The 16,657-nt window shown below is 43.1% G+C and overlaps 1 protein-coding gene across 1 annotated transcript in view; it reads left to right on the top strand.

Annotated features, from left to right (window-relative positions):
- T265_01370 (hypothetical protein) overlaps positions 1–4,722 on the top strand; it is a gene marked incomplete at both ends in the record, with an annotated part of 32,535 nt that extends 27,813 nt beyond the window's left edge. The window contains one exon of the mRNA XM_009165376.1: positions 4,148–4,722. Within this exon, the coding sequence (XP_009163640.1) occupies positions 4,148–4,450 (303 nt within the window). The remainder of the gene's footprint in view (positions 1–4,147) is intronic.
- Between the last annotated feature and the right edge of the window lie 11,935 nt (positions 4,723–16,657).

Here is a 16,657-nt window from a genome sequence, read left to right as displayed (position 1 = left end):
TTGCCAAGATCCTGCCATCAAAGAGGGCACAGGGTTGTTTCGTTCGCTCACCTAGACTTTGTTGTGTTAACTACGCTGAATAAACCAACCAATTGAATGGCCGAGCGAATGACCAGGCAGTAGTGCGCTGGTACACTGTATCGGGAGCCTCTTTAAACGTGGGACGCAAACGATGGCGTGAGAAACAAACTAAACTGAAGGCTGATGTGCTGACACCACACTGTTACCTAAGTTGCATTATGCCTGCAAAAAGTGACCATGGAATATTAGCGACACTTAGGGGTAAAGGAGTTTAACAATTGGGGTTTGAGCAATGTCCTTCACCTCTGTTCAAACATATATATATATATATATATATATATGCGATTGGATATAGCTAGGTGAAAACGTCGGCCCCGACTGCCCGATGGTGTTCCGTGCCGCAGGCCTATGGGCATAACTAAAGCGGCGCTTGTTCAAAACCTCCTGAATTTGGTGGTATCCTTGAGGTTAGCTAAAAAATTATCGGATACTTTTACGTCCGATCGTGTGAGTGAATGGTTCCGCAGCCTGTCTGCAGACCAAGCCATCGGAAGCCGCCAAAGCTTTGTCAGTGACTTTCATACACGCGCAGCGCCGAATTGATGCATTCGAATAACCGATTAGTTCTCACGTAGGAGGCAACAGGAGTAAATCAAGAAACCCATTCAGTAAGATCACAATAAACATTCGGTCAAATACCAGTTCCTTGTTCGAGATATTGGTAACCGGTTCGTTGGCATAACTGGCTGTTACTATGGAGTTAGGGTGTCATACCGAGGGCCGGAATACATCACACAAAAATTGACGTAGTAGCTCAAGTCTCTTTGTTGGGGGGAGTGCGTTGAAATCTGATCATAAAGTGGCAGCTGAAAGCTCACATGACAAATCCACCCGCATTTGCTGCGCAGTGTAGATTCACTCTTGCAGGAATCGATCATTTCTTGATGGATACTGCGTGAAGCTTGTAATGCTTCACTTCTATTCCATGGTAGCGTTTGTTTTTAACGTTCTGGACCGAACTTTACCCTTACAAGTTTTCTTTCATTCTTGTGTCAGCTGCGCAATTTTTCCCATCATATAGACAAGCTTCTGGGTTTATCTTGTCTTGTAATCCAAGCTGCATTTGCGCGCATACCCGAAGACATTGTGGTGAACAAAGCTTGATGCCTCACTATTAGAACTCAGTATTTGGTGAACTTCAGATCAAAACAAATTTACTCACTCCGGACTAGAAGTAATCCACGAATTGTGGTTGTATCAGCAAGCAGACTGACTGCATAAAATGATTGAAATTCCTTACAGCTTAGCAGGGTACAGTAAATCGTAGTCATAATTTAAATTGTCACAAAAATCACCAGCGTACCTTTTTCCCAACTTAATTCTGTCTGGCCACACAGTATGCGGAATAGGTGCTGCTTTGTAAGCTAAACATTCCTTAACTTAGTTGAACTACATTACACCGTTAAGCTGTAGCACCCTTTCGGTGCCTAAATGCCATGCCACCCGAAAATTGCACGAGGGCTGGGATACTGCCAGGATGCCCAAGCCTAGAAGACGGGGGAAGTCGCGAGGCAGAGGTCGGGTTCGAACCATGGACGTTCCGGTTAGTAAATTTGCGCTCTAACTACTTGGGTCATCTCGCCCCAACTAAATAACACCACATATTCCAGAATCTGTTGCGAATCTGAACTGAGATTTTTACCCAAGGGATTCATCAAGTAGCATATTTCAAGAAGTACCAGTTTAATGAGAAAATTACCCTCGGAAAGAAACCCGTCGGAGTGGGAGGGCAGCTGGCTCATGAAAGATGTTTGAATCACAAGTGCAGCGCGTTAGACAAACCAAAGATCCCACCTCTCTCAAAAACTCCAGCTGTTATCGTTTCCACCATCTTGTTGTAATTCGTTTTTCATTCTCATTATGATTTTTCCGCGACCAGAGCGCCATTCTTGGAACAAAAACCCTTTGTCTTGTCAATCACCATGTAGGCATTGTCCTTGTCACTACATTTCAACCAGTTTCTTGTTACTGATGTTTCTACTCAAAGGTTTTTGTTTGGTTAATACTAATTAACTCTAAACCATTTTGACTAGTTGAAATACTCGTATTCGTCAATACGAAGCATATAGAAATTTCGCATATCCCCCTCCCTCAACATTGTCCTAGGAACAATGACAGACGCAGACTAGGATAAATTCGATTGTTTCGCTTTACTTTGCCGGCTACGGCATACATCCGATCATTTTCAATGAGACCTTATCGGTAACCTTGTTATAATGGAGATTTCCTCCAGTCACCGAGATCTTATCATATTGCCTATCAGTCAATAGTTGCCGAACGGCAGCGGTGGTCTGATGGTCACGGCTTTGATGCTGCCTAGAGTTTTGTGAGACGTGCTGTGCTGATGATTCACAATAAGAATGAAACAGCTGTATGGTGCTCCTCGGATTTTCACCATAGACTGGCTTCACTGACAGGACCAGATCTCGAGTGAAAGTTATCAAATGTCATGGCCTTGAAATCGGTTTTATGTGAGCAGCCTATTCCAGTGGGGACGGTCCAACGGTGTTGATTGAAAAGTATGGTAGCTGCTAGTGAGTAGGGATATGAACTCAAGTTGTTGTTCAGTGAGCAGTGGTGAACTAGTTACTGTCAAGCACCGTTAGACACGCTGCAGAATCGTCTGGTCGACTGGTAAGTAAGCCATTTAGAGGTGACAACTTGGATACACTCAAGCAGGCAATCGAACCAGGGAACCGAAATGTCATGGTTTATTGGGCGCGACTATTCAATGAGAGATTCGTAGAAGTGATGACTTTCGATAATTTATTCTTTTGTATCGGTGGCACATACATTGAACATTTGATCTAGCACGTCCACGCGGTGAAATAGAAACGCACCTAGTTACCACTTACCAAGTCATCTAGAATGCGAATCAAAAGTTGTCTGTCATTATGGAGTAAGATAGTTCTTACAGATTTCTTAGAAATCCAGTACTTTTTAGGTAGACCACAGCTGGAATTTGCAAGCTTGGTAAATCCTTTTTTAGCCAGGACGTTACTGGTGCTTCCCAAATTGGAGATCGGGAATATACTAGTATGCATCTTCTAAATGTCTCTGTTTACCGTTAACTACCTTGTTTGTTGACTCATTCTCTACACATCGTTCCATTAATCATAGCGAGCTTACTTAGCATCATATATTCAAACAAAACCTATTTATTTAATCCTTCGTAATTGTGTTTTTAGAGGCCTGACGTCCTTCGTGGCCACGAGTTGAAAAGACCTAGTGTATGGAGACTAGGGTACATACCCGACTATTCTTCACACTATGAACGACCAATGGCCAATAAGTCATTGTAATCATTTTTACGAGAAAATTTAAGTAAGATCCTTCGTATTCCGGACTATTCGGGGCGATTAGCTTCTGTCCAATCGATCGGACAGCAAATGACATTAGCATCTGGTGAACAGGTGCATCATCAGCCTGCCTGTTTTCTTCAATCAGCTTCTAACAAGCCAGACTAACACAAGTGCGTTGCGACGGAAAGAATTCTCTTTGCAGCATCGTGTAGAACATGTGTTGGATGGAAAGTAGTTCAACATCTCTTGCGCAAGCGTATGCAGCCTAACAAGTGGGGACATGATGCAAAGATGAGACCGTTCGCCTCTAGGGACGAGTCAGGTTGGTGTGGTTCGCGAAACTGATGCTTACCACCAGCATCCACCGAAACCTTTGGTTGAAAAAAACTGATCGTAATGAACAGCATTCATTTGCGCACAGGTGCTGTTAGCTTCTTAGCAGTAGCAACATTTTCATTGGCTCAAGTTCAACAAAGAAAAGGAATGTTTTTTACGTATCTCGTTTGCAGCTATTTGTACTTCGCTTTGGGATCATCCGCCTACTTCTTCAACTCCAACACCCTTATTCTTGTTTCAGTTTAATCAGAAAATTTTCCACAGCTATCTACAAGATATATGAAACATACAATAGCTTCTTATAACGTGTTACTTTCCAACTGACTCAATGGTTTAGAGAAGGCCCCACAAAAAGACAAAAATATTAATGAATAACTTTGATGTGGTTATGCGAGGTCGGTCAAGGATTTGTTTTTTTCCTGTCTTAGGTTGTGGTCCCTCCTGGCTATCGCACTCGGGCCGAACTGGTCATCTCTGAAGATGAATATGACGGACGGTTCACCGTGGAAACCACTTTTGAGGGTTCAGTATCCATCCCACTTCGAGATAAACGCGACGGATCGTTAGTGTATCTACTTTCAATCAACGATCTTTCGCGAGTTCTCACACCAGAACATGGTTTTCGAACGTTGAAACACCCTCCTGGAGCTGTTGGATTCACAAATCAAGGTTGCTGTCACTGTCATTTTGGGATCAGTCAAGAAGTAGAGCTGCACCAAGAAAAGCTTTGAGGCGAGTCTTCAAACTACGCTGCATTTCAAAGTAACAATAACTCAGATAAATTTTCACTTACGTTGTCTGACAGTCATGACACATCCTCTGGCAAATCCTCTGTTAAGGCTGACTATTCAACAACAGTATCTTAGAGAGCCTGTTGAGAACCAAACAGAATAAACGCATACTGTTGTTTGTAAATGTTCTATCCACAACTAGAAGCAAAGTAGCAATTCATTTCCCACCATCTCGTTATTTCATTGTCAAATAAATTTCTGATACATTGCACGAAAGATTACATTTCTATGGCTTCCGTTTGATTTCAAGGAATCAGTCCACCATCTACGATGTCCCACTGTCTCAGCCTGTTCAAACCAAACGGATGTAACTGGCGTTGCAACAGACAAGACTTGCCTGGAGCAATATTCACAGCAGCACAAAGTGGATCGCGGATGCGTGTCAGGTTGGTTGGCTGAATTCAGAGCAGTCCAAGGACAATCTGATATTCATTGTCAGATACGATAAGAGAATACAGGAAAATGCAATCGATACAAAAGCAGAAAGAGCCAACTTGTCTAGGCAACGAATTAGCCACAAACAAAAGTAGATTTCCCGCATGACGTAAGGTGCATCACTACCCAGGCTGCCACTTTGTCAAGGTTTTCTGACGAAATCCAGACCTATACACTCATCTGCATACCAACCTGGCTTTGAAGTGAGACTCACCTGAAACCCACCTGAATCTCTCGTTTATGATGTTCTCCTTCTTATGAGTAGTATATCAAGTCCTCATTGAGTTATCGAATTTACTTAGCCATTCGGATTCTAGTCAACTGAATTCTGTTTCGTAGGAGATTTTCTTGTCTACGGAACTGATCCTTATGATCTTCACGTGGTTCTGAGGCATCTACAGGCAGCAGAAAAACAAGCACTGTTCGTCAATCGACTGATTTAGTCCTGAAAACATTCGCGTCAATTTGTATTTTTCGGGGATGAAGCTATCCAGGATCCATAAAGGAAACTACTCACAAGGTTGCTGAAAGCTCTTCGACAGCCCACGGCCGGTTTTGCCCTTTTTGGGGCTCGTCAGGTAGGCACAGTCCCCGAGTTTCCTTCAACCTTATGTTCTACTTGAAACCAAATTAGACTATTTTGGAGAACTACACTCCTTTGTAAATCAATTTGGTTTTCGCGAGGAATCAACTGAGTATCATTTCAACAGAATATTATAAGCGAGAGATTCAGTTGAGTCTATCATGAGAACCAAATCGATTTGCAAATGAGTGTAATTCTCTATATCCAGGATCCAATTCAGACAAATCAATGCCTGCATTTTTGTGGAACTATCCGCTGGTCAGCAGTTACCAGGCTTCCTTTTGTCAGTCACGACAACAGCCACCGCTTCCTTCAAATGGTTAAATGACGTTTTTAGCCATCTACAACCAGTTATATGATCCAATATTTACGACAAGTACCAAGTCTATGTATTCAGATATTCTGGTATCCAATGTGAAACGGAATTCTCTACCAGGCCTAACTAGTCAAACAGTGAATTTCACACTGGCATCTGAGAACAGTGAACGTGATCGAGTGCACTCTGATGCAAAAGGGAATTTCCCTGATTCGATCAGCTCAGACGAGTGGACCAAATTCGCACCCGAAACAAACTGTCGACGTTCAGGTGAAAAATGAGTTACTAATTCGAAGACGCTACGGGCTGGTCTCCGGAAAAATTTCTACAACTTTCACCTTTAGGATAGTGAAAATACCCATGAAATTCATGATGAAAACAGGGACAGCTTTCATCTTGGGAAAGACGATAACAATGCCTGTCTGTACAGATAATATTCGTCTCAATAATCTAAACCTATTGAGTCGTTTTAAAGACATGAAGAACTACGTGCACTTGAGAAGCAGGTAAAAAAATTGTCTCAGTGGGATCGGTCTTGTAAGTCATCAACGTAATGAGACACGCACCTGATAGACACAAACAAATGGACAGACTTCTTGCCTGAAACACCAGCCCACGGATGATAAGGTCGGTAGTAATATGGTCACTGAAATAATCGCAGGTTGCTTGTAACCTCCTGTGCTGAAGGAGGTTTCCTTGGAATCCCATGGTGTGGAGTGTGAGGTATTTCTTTAAACTCAAAGAACTGGATGGATAACGCCAGTATCGCATAATAAACCAGTGATTTATGCTGGTCTTCATTATCGTGCCATGCCAAGTAGCAGTTGGTAGAGGTCCTCTGTGTGCTTGCCAGCAGTTCGCATCTTATGCAGTCCTCAAGAACATGCAAATAGCACCGAATGCAGCCAGGCACGAACTGACTGTTTTACCAAATGTGCACGGGTAGCTCGACTGCTGTTCGCTGGCGAACTCGCTTCGGTCAACAGCCAACAATTTGGCCTCCAGTGTAGGTGTATTTCACTCGGCTTCCATGTTGTATCCAGCTGTGACAGTTTACGCCCAATAAATATGGCAACTCAAGCTATGATTACCCCCAATGTGCATAAAACTACCATTCAAACCTTGCGGAAAGTAATAACAGAATTTCGGGTAGGCCATTGGTTTCTTTGTCAAATACCGAGAAAGTACAGCAGGAGGGTCACCGTGTTCCGAAATGAATCACCAATTACACACGAATCTTGTCAGCACTCACCCCTCCGAACATTAACTGTAAAATGATTGACATACAAAACTGGGTAAACCAGCCGTGAAAGAAGCATAGATGCTGTTCTCTGTAGTATAGTGACCATACCATCGAATCACTGAAGGTATCTTTGAAGGATTACCACTGTTAAACTACATAGTAAGCTATGTTGGTGCCCATAAGTTAGAACGAAATAATATGAAAAAACCAAGGAGACCCTGTAACTTCGACCACGTCATTTCACGTCCCCTATTTTATCGTCCATTTTCAGACTGAACTTTGATCCCAAACTCAGATAAATTTTCTGGGGGTCAAAATTTTAGGTTATTTCTCAAATATTCGAACTTGTGCAAGTAAATTTATCACATGACCGTCTACCAAGGGTATATTCTAACGGCGCCAAATAGTAAACCGTGCCACAGCACGGATGAACGAAGCAAGCTTTTAGATCTAAGCCCACACAAAAAACAGACCGTTTTGAGAGTTTTACTTTGTAAGTATGTTGTATGGCCTCCCACCACTGCTTGACTGAGCCAAAACTGTGAACTGTTTTTAGTTCTACGTTGATTCGCTTGGTTCCAACAAACTCAAGCTGCACTCAACTGTACGCACAATTTGCGTTTTTGTCATAGACACCTACTGGGTTCCAGAACATATCCGCATCATGATTGATCATCAGACCGTTTCAGCACATTAAACACCATCCAATGCGAGGGGATAGTTCCAACGGGGAATTGGACGTGGAATATTTTTGTTACGGGTGGTTTCGCGATTCACGCGTTGAGGATACAGGAAAAGACGGACTCAAATGCCATAGATACTCAGGCGCGGTCCGTTTTTTGCGGTATCACCAAAGAAGGGAGATAACAGACAGGTGGCTATCTGTTAGAGACAAAACATTCTTTCGTTAGGAGGGGCAGTAGTTGTATCGCATGGATCTGAAAGGTCTCCTTAAGTTCCACTTAGGTTCGAATAGGCACTCCGGGAACAGAGATACATAGGTGCACGAAAATTAATCAACTGATTAATCCATTATTCATTTTACCATATGTAAACAACTGAAATATCTTTCTTCAAAAGAGGATCGATCTGCGAATACTATAGTTTGGTTTTAGGTACAATCCATGTCTTCAAATGCCATATACATTTAGGCAGGCATATAGGAATTACTTACCCAACGGCGCACTGATGATGTCTCATTGTATGGTGACGGAACGTTTGCAAGTCAATCGCCAGGCTTGGTAAATAGATCAACAGCTACCTGATAAATAGCTGAAACATATCTTTCCAGATGAGTGCGTTTTAAGCTCTTCGGCAAACTACACACCATTTTCGTACATTCTCCGGTAGTTCACCTAATTGACAGGGCATCACTCGCCACGGTCTCCGCATTTTGCGTGCGTTTACAATGTCCAAACTGCAATGTTCTTTATAATTTTTACTATGCATAAGAATTTCCTTAAATTTATTTGCCATAAGCCTCAATGATTATGCATAGTGATTAGCACAAAACTGACTCTTATCCACCAGCTAACCACTCACGAAAAACAGAGCTGGTTTACCAAGCTGTCATCTTCTGACCTCATCATTCGAAATGGGGTCGTAGAGACCATAGGTGTCATGATGCAATAATATGAGACATAAATCACCTGGTGAGGGTCTGTTTGGTCCAAAGGCATGGAGCTGATCGTTTTGTCCTGGAGTTTTTTATGCATTTAACTTCAGGCACTCGATGAACATTTAAAGCTTCATCTACGACGGCTTCTCTGTGAGGCAGTTGGAATAATTGTCGTGGTTAGCTTCAGAAATTCCATGCCAAAGTTATCAGTCGATTCCAAAAGTGGCATTTGTTTCTGACATCCCATTAAGACCACAGAAATGTAATTCTCTAGATATGTTACATTTCACCCTGCGGTTTTGGAGAACGGTTGCAATAAAAAGCCTACGTTGAAGCAAAGTTGTCAAAGCACCTTATAAACACAATTAGGGAACAGCAGGATGTTCTGACCTCTCCAAATATCCAGAAAAGATTCTGTTGATGATTTTGTAACAGACTAAACGCCCAAGCTTTATACTACCCGCTTCGCAAAATATACATCAAACAAAAGTAACCACATTTGAGTAACTTTTTTCGCTCCGGAAATCGAAACGAATTGTTACAGTTGTCCGAGATCTGTCAAGCCAGCTGGGTAGGCCGAACAAATCCGCTGAAAAACAAAGCGCACTTTCCGTTCGGTATTTTTGTGCACTGACAACCTGGCGGGGGGGCGATCGAACGTTTTCGAGATCACGTGTATCAATCAGAATACCACGAAAAAGCTGAAGTTTGATTTTTCAATCAATAGTGAAAATTAAGGATTAGCAGTTGCAAGGTTAAGTGAAACTAGACTGTGTGACTGTTGGAATTCCCCAGAACCAGAAAACGTGTTGCTACACGTGCTACCATATCTCAATAAGAATAAATTTACGTTCAACTGTAGCACCCTTTCGCTCCCTAGCTGCCATGCCACCCGAATGAAGCGCGAGGGATACTGACAGGCTGACCAAGTCTTAACAACAGAAGTCGCCCATCTCGCCAATCCATCCCATTTAATAACAACAATGAGAACTGGTAAAACGATGAGATTTTGGAATTCTTAATGGGGATTTCGTCCTGTAAGTGGAACCAATCTGTCCTGAAAAGCTGTGAACCCCCATACAGCTAATTCATCCTCACTGGAAGTCGTTAGCAGTGCGCGTTTCACGAAACTCTATGGAGTTTCGAGCCCACAAATACCCGCATAGCAGTGTGCACACAACCGCTTGGTCACGAACGACTGATTGGCAACGTGATTAGCTTGCACTTATACGGGATATAGCGTCACTTATCCTTCAACCACGGAATCCACATCAGTAACGCATTACCTAGATTCTCGATTGACAAATTCTCAGATGGAAGCTACGCTCGGGCGACTTTATGCTTCCGCTGAAATATTCAGATTGGCATTGTGAGGGGAACTGTAGGGTCTTCAATGTAGGTTTCGTCACTACATCCTACGAGCGAGTTAGTCATACTACTGATCGGTCGCTCGTTAAGTGTTTGAACCACTATCTGGAGGTCAAAACTCCTCGGAATTTCGTAAGATGCGCATTGCTGATGATTTCCAGCAACAGCCGGCCTTACCGAATAGGCTGAGTTCCTCCTGATCGAACAGGGAAGATAATGAAGAACCATAACTCACGATATTATCATCGTTGTTGCCCACAAAATTTCGGTCACTTGCACATCCCGTCATTCGATATGTTTTTACACCGATTGTCCATTCCCTAAAGTATTATCCTTACTTCAAAGACAACTTAGCAAATTTCAGTTAGCTGTGTGTCATGGCTGGAGCGTCCGAACCAATGATAGTTGATGCGATTGCAAAGTCCTACTGAATTTGTTCACGTGTCCGAAAAACAGGCGTTTTGTTAAGAATCACTTTGAAAGCCACCATAGGAAAGTGCACTGAACATTTTCACCATAGAGAACACGTTACTAGATTCTATGGGACTTTGTCAGTCGCAATAGGCGCGCAGATTACAATAGCTTTCGCACAGGTCACGGTGCAGTCGTCAGGAAGAGCAGAGGTATTAACCTTAGTATGCCAACTCCGGTGATATATCCAAAAGGTGACCACAGGAGGCTTTTTGGCCTGAGAAAGACTGTTCCTATGGTTGTTCCAAGGAAACAAGGATTTCAGAGACATCGCCCCTGAATAATGCAGTGCTTGGATTTTAAAGTAGAATTTTAACCGCTAACCGGTCGAACTAGAGTGAGGTGTATGTAAATTGAACGTTGTCTCTACAATGCGAGAACCGATCCCAAAAACTGATAATCATCAGTCGTTTGCTGACAGACCTAATATGCATAGGGTAAATGTCTGGAGATTTTCGGTAACCAGCTAAAGATTGTTCGATGCTGTCTAGAATGATTCCGCGGTTTGGCAGTCTGTGGACCACCAATGTGATATATGTTTCGACCGCAGGCGAGAAAAGCAGCAATTTATCAAGCATATGATTCGCTCAAGATTAGCGACGGCATTTCATAAATCTTTTTCTGTGGACCGTCCTGCCTATATGATCAATCAGTCCCACAGCTGGACATGTATACATCGCATACGAATGTCGAACAATACATTATACCCAAACCCAGATTGGAAAAGTAAACAATGAAATATTTGACGCGAAAGATAGAATGGGGAGAAATAATCGTAGTGGCCCATGTCTGAATGGCACGAGCAATAGATAGCAGACGCTAGTTCCACAATGAAACGTCAACTACCTAATATAGTAAGTATCCAAATAGGGGACAAGGGCGACCGCAGTCGCACGACTGCTGTTCGGATCTTATTTCTGGATAAAATATACATCCAACTACTTGTAAATTAGTATTCAGGTAGAAAACTGAATACAGTTAACAGGTGCGCCTGGGCGAAGAACGTGTGAGAAAACATCAGGATATGGTCAAAATCTCTAGTTCTTGATATTGAGCTCTTAATCTACCTGTATATATGTTCAGTAGGTTCGTGAACATAAGTTCCTCGGTAAGTCAAACCCTTATGAACGTTGGAATCGTTCTGGTTCTTGCAACTACAAGCTGAGCCCCAAATCAGAACAACTCCTGATGCAGTGGTGCCATACAGCCGGAATGGCGTGTAAGAATAGTGGTTCAAACGGGTTACCCATGGTTGATCAAGAGTAATCGAAAAAGCGGTTTGCGACAGGTGACTGGGATTAAAAAACAGATATGTGCTAAAACGAAACTCTTCACAAAGCTGAGTAGCTTCGACCAATTATCCGTTAGAAAAAACTCCCTTAAGTCAAAACCCGGGACTGATCATTCCTGTCAATTCACAATTCAGTACAAAATAAAGCTTCCTGCGAAATCGACAGATGCAGTAACAAATGCAGTTTTCAAAACTGGTAACAGACTTCCGTGGGGAGACCTTATTTTTTTAAGAACACACGTGCTCACTGATCTTCAAATTCGAAAATTCGTCCGCAACCTTCCAAAACTACTTTCAACAAGACGTCTCAATGAACCGTGGTCCAAAAGCTGAACGGCGAACATTTAGTTGAAGCCATTCAAAGTGTTGTAAGTCACACTATGCTAAATTTACTGCTTAAGTGAACTGGTGGTTAACTAAGCGCTGAAAGGAACAGCTCCCTGTCCATATTGCGGTTGTCCAGTTTGGGGGACCTTCATATTATATACATACTGTAACGGTCGCTACTACAATATTGAATAGGTACGGCTTTTTATTACTTTAATCCCGTTGGCATTCCAGTCTTAGCCAGATTAAAATGATCCCAAAACAGCAGAGTAGTTATGAGATCCGAGATGAATCCACGTGTCCTACGGTAAACACCACGTAAATTCGAGGTCACCCGATGTCAATTGCATCGATTTGTAGCAGGCTTTGTATTGTAAAGGTAGATCAAGGTAAATCAAGGTAAAAAAGCATTTTACAATGACCAAAGGATATTGGTGTGTGTGTATGTATACAGATAAACGGAATGATATGACATATATGTTCTATTGTTTGGTTTGTAAAGTAGATCAAGGTAAATCAAGGTTATATTGGTCTAAAAAGCATTTTGCTTTACAATGACCAAAGGATATTGGTGTGTGTGTTTGTATACAGATAAACGGAATGATATGACATATATGTTCTATTGTTTGTAATCTGCATCTCAAATGTTGATGAGGGAAGTTGGGTGAGATCTTATGTATTCGTCAAGCGAATGTTTGAAAGTCTCGAGGTTACCACAATCCACAACAGACGTTGGTAGTTTGTTCCACGTGAGGGATACGCGGACTGAAAAAAAGTAGCGCCGACAGTTAATGGATTCCGTCGAGTCTGTCGGGTCAAATTAACTGTAAACAAATGTTTTAAAGGGTGATTAGGGGTGTTTATTATCTTGAACATCAGGATGAGGTCTCCTCGTATACGCCGATAAGTTAAATCAAACAAATCGAGTTTACGTAGCCTTTCACTGTAGGGAACGTTTCGGAGGCCAATGACCAGCTTGGTCGCGCGGTGGTAGATACGCTCTAGCAGTTGTGTATCCTTTTGCAGCCATGGAGACCAGGCTTGGATCGCGTATTCCATTGTCGGCCGGAGATATGTGTTCATGATAATAGGGAGAATTTCAGGCGTAAAACGATAAAATATTCTCCTAAGCATCCCGAGCAGTGCCGAGGTCTTGCGATATACTGATAGACAGTGTTTACTCGGCTTCAGGTTGCTAGAAATCCAGACGCCGAGGTCTTTTTCCTCAGCCACCCATTCCAGTTCATTGGATCCCAGTTTGTATGGGAAGTGGTAGCTCTTCCCCAGATTTATGAGTTTGCATTTCTGGAAATTCAGCGGCAGCCGGTTTTGGATGGACCATTCGTCGATTCTTTGCAGATCTTGCTGTAGCGCATCACAATCAGCCTTTCCATGAATTTCAGACCAGATTTTTATGTCATCAGCAAAAAGTACGGTTTTGCACTGCAGAAGTTTCGGCAGGTCATTCATGTATACCAGGAACAAAATTGGACCAAGAACCGAACCCTGAGGGACACCACTTGTGGCGGCAATTTTATCGGAAAACGCTCCATCGACACGAACTTGGACCGAACGGTCACTCAAATAGTCTTTCAGCCAGCTCAACAGATTTCCCGTCACGCCATACATTTCAAGTTTCCGAAGAAGGATACTGTGATCGACTCGATCAAAGGCTTTGGATATATCCAAGTAACAGGCATGTACAGTAACTCCCGCATCGACTGCTCGTGTCCAGTCATCGAGTGTCACGAGGAGATTGGATAAACAAGAACGATTCTGTCGAAATCCGTGTTGTTTATCGCTCAACAAGGAGTGAATTTCAAGGTGCGATTTCAGGGCTTCTGCTATAATTCGTTCCATTACTTTTGATATTACTGGGAGAAGAGTGACAGGTCTGTAGTTAGATGCACACGTTCTGATACCTCCTTTGAATATGGGGGCTATTATCCCGCATTTCCAATCCTCTGGTACCAACCCTTCTTCCAGAGAACTAGCGAACAGTTTAGCCAGAGGATAGCTAAGTGGTTCAGCGCAGTGGCGCAGAAGCAGTGGTGTAACGCCATCCCCACCAGGTGAAGTGTGTACCTGTAAGCCGCGAAGGTGTTTGACAATGTTAGCCCGATCAATATGCACGTCCGATAAAGTTTCGTCCGTTAGTACCTCCACAGTTTGTATAGGAGCGCGGGTATCTTCAGGAGAAAACACGGAAGCATAAAATGTGGCAAGGGCATTAGCTGTTTCAAACGCATTTGCAGTCATTCCCGATTCTGTCTTTATGGCAGATATACCTGGTTTAACTTTAGCCTGCGCATTCACGAATTGATACAATAGTTTGGGGTTTTTCTCCATCCTAGTCATCAATTTGAATTGCTGTTGTAGTTTGTCTTCCTTGATTAGTGACGTGACTTTATTCCGCAACTTTCGGTACGACTCCCAGTGTTCGTCGGTCCGGTTCGTTTTATATTGAAACCAAGCGATGTTACGTTCTGTAATCCATTTTCTTGTTCGACTCCTCACTGTGAACATCTGTACGCAGGTGGCTCGAGGCACCTCTGTCGAATTGTCTGCAATCAAGGTCTGCAGCTGGGCTATGAATGATTTCCATCGCCTATTAGTATTTTCGTGTTCGTCATCCAGTGACGATAAGGGTACAGCTTAAAGACACAAGTCGATGGACAACAGAAAAATGGCAACATGCTATCGGGCTGAGGAAATAAATTAAGCGGCGTGGGTCAGGAAGTGTGGGGAAGTATAAGCTACAAAACGGTAGGAAGTCTAATGTTCTTAGAGAGTGGCACATCGGCAAAGTTGAGCCGGTGGAAAAGGTAGTAGTGCATAACCGTGTGTATCCATGAGGAATTGGGCGAAAAAATTCCAACAGGACAGAAACAAACCGACAAACAGTTATCAGACCCAAGAAGAAACGACTGCTACCTGTTTGTGGTATAATGGCGTTTCATCAACGTGAGCTATCGCATGAGTAGCTCCAACCATCGGCTGCTGCTGCTTCATATGCGTACTGTCGGGCGGTGAATACCAGAACCAAGAAATTTATGATATAACTTAAGTATGTAGTAGTTCGGCGGCTTTTGACTAATATGTCAGGAGTAATATACACACGGCTGTCAAAGCTAACTCAAGGCGCGGAACGGGGCAATCAGACAACTCTACTGAGTTGGTAGGCTACATATCTATGGGTAATCGATACATATGAACCCCAATACATGGCGACACGGATACGGTAGCCAACTCATACTACCACAGATAGGCTGCCGTACAGTAGAGCTGAACTTCACTTTACAACTTAGTTCCGTAACACGCTGTTGCCTACCTCTACGGACAAGATTATCCTACCTCTCATCAATCCTCCTCAAGTGCTACTTGACGCCTCTCCATCTATCTTCAATATGTCGGAGGTCGAAGTGCTTCAGAGGTGTGCGCTGACAGAAGAATAAATAGAAGATATTGCAAGTCTTGGGTCGTACCCTTCGGAAATACATTGTAACCCAGTGGTCTTTCAAGCAAATCCTCCAGCAGGTTGTATGGTGTTTGAGCGACCTAAACCTTATCCTGGTATATCAGACAGACGCGAATAAGGTGCATTTACAGGACGAAACCACTTATGGAGTTGGTAAAGTCAGAACAGTAGCTTCTAACACCCAGTAGCTATGACATCAGCCCGACATCAACTTACCTGCCGAGGGTGGCACATACAATACAATAGGGCGATCCACAGGGTTCTGTGGTTAAAAAATCTACCTCTGCAAACGGAAGAAATACGAAGGCTTCTGATTACTGGCCATCGACTTTCGCGTAGAACTGCTCGAGGCATCAAATCACATCTCTTGAGGTGCGCCGGATAACCTATGGGAACAGGTCATCGTGGGATAGACAATTATGAAGGCCGAGCTGGTTAGCCCATACACTTATGCCAGAGGACCGTCGGACTTTTTTTACTCCTCGTACGCAGGATGCAAGCGACTGAAACGCGGTCACTAAGATATGTAAACGATCAGCGGTCCCAGCACTTGTGACTTCCCAGGATGAGAGGCAGCGAGGAGAAGCGATACATACAAATGTGACCCGGCAGAAAAGACACCAACTTCAACATCAAGTTGTCCCAACCTCAATCTATCCTAAAAACCTAACGACCATTACGCCTAAATTGTCTTTTTATCAGTTAAATTGTGGCAGCTCGAAACGAACGCGTCTTACGGCTGAATAACTAAACTGGAAGCAGGCAACGAAGAACAGTGGTCCCGAAAACATAGGGAGACATGCTGACATACAGAATCTAAAAATCTCACCGACCATGAGGTTCATATACATAATTCGCGTAAACGATCACTAGATCTCAACACGCACCGAACCACAAAGCGACTAAAACGATTCAGCTGCGGAAGTCATCCATTAGCGCCGGATAATTTTGGTCGCGTTATTGATCACCAAATAATTACTTGTGTCAATACTGCCATATCGCTACCGATCTAGAATT

This window comes from Opisthorchis viverrini (genome assembly GCF_000715545.1).
Source record: "Opisthorchis viverrini unplaced genomic scaffold opera_v5_14, whole genome shotgun sequence".
In the NCBI taxonomy this organism is placed as follows: domain Eukaryota; kingdom Metazoa; phylum Platyhelminthes; class Trematoda; order Opisthorchiida; family Opisthorchiidae; genus Opisthorchis; species Opisthorchis viverrini.
This window is presented reverse-complemented; position numbering and strand designations above follow the sequence as displayed.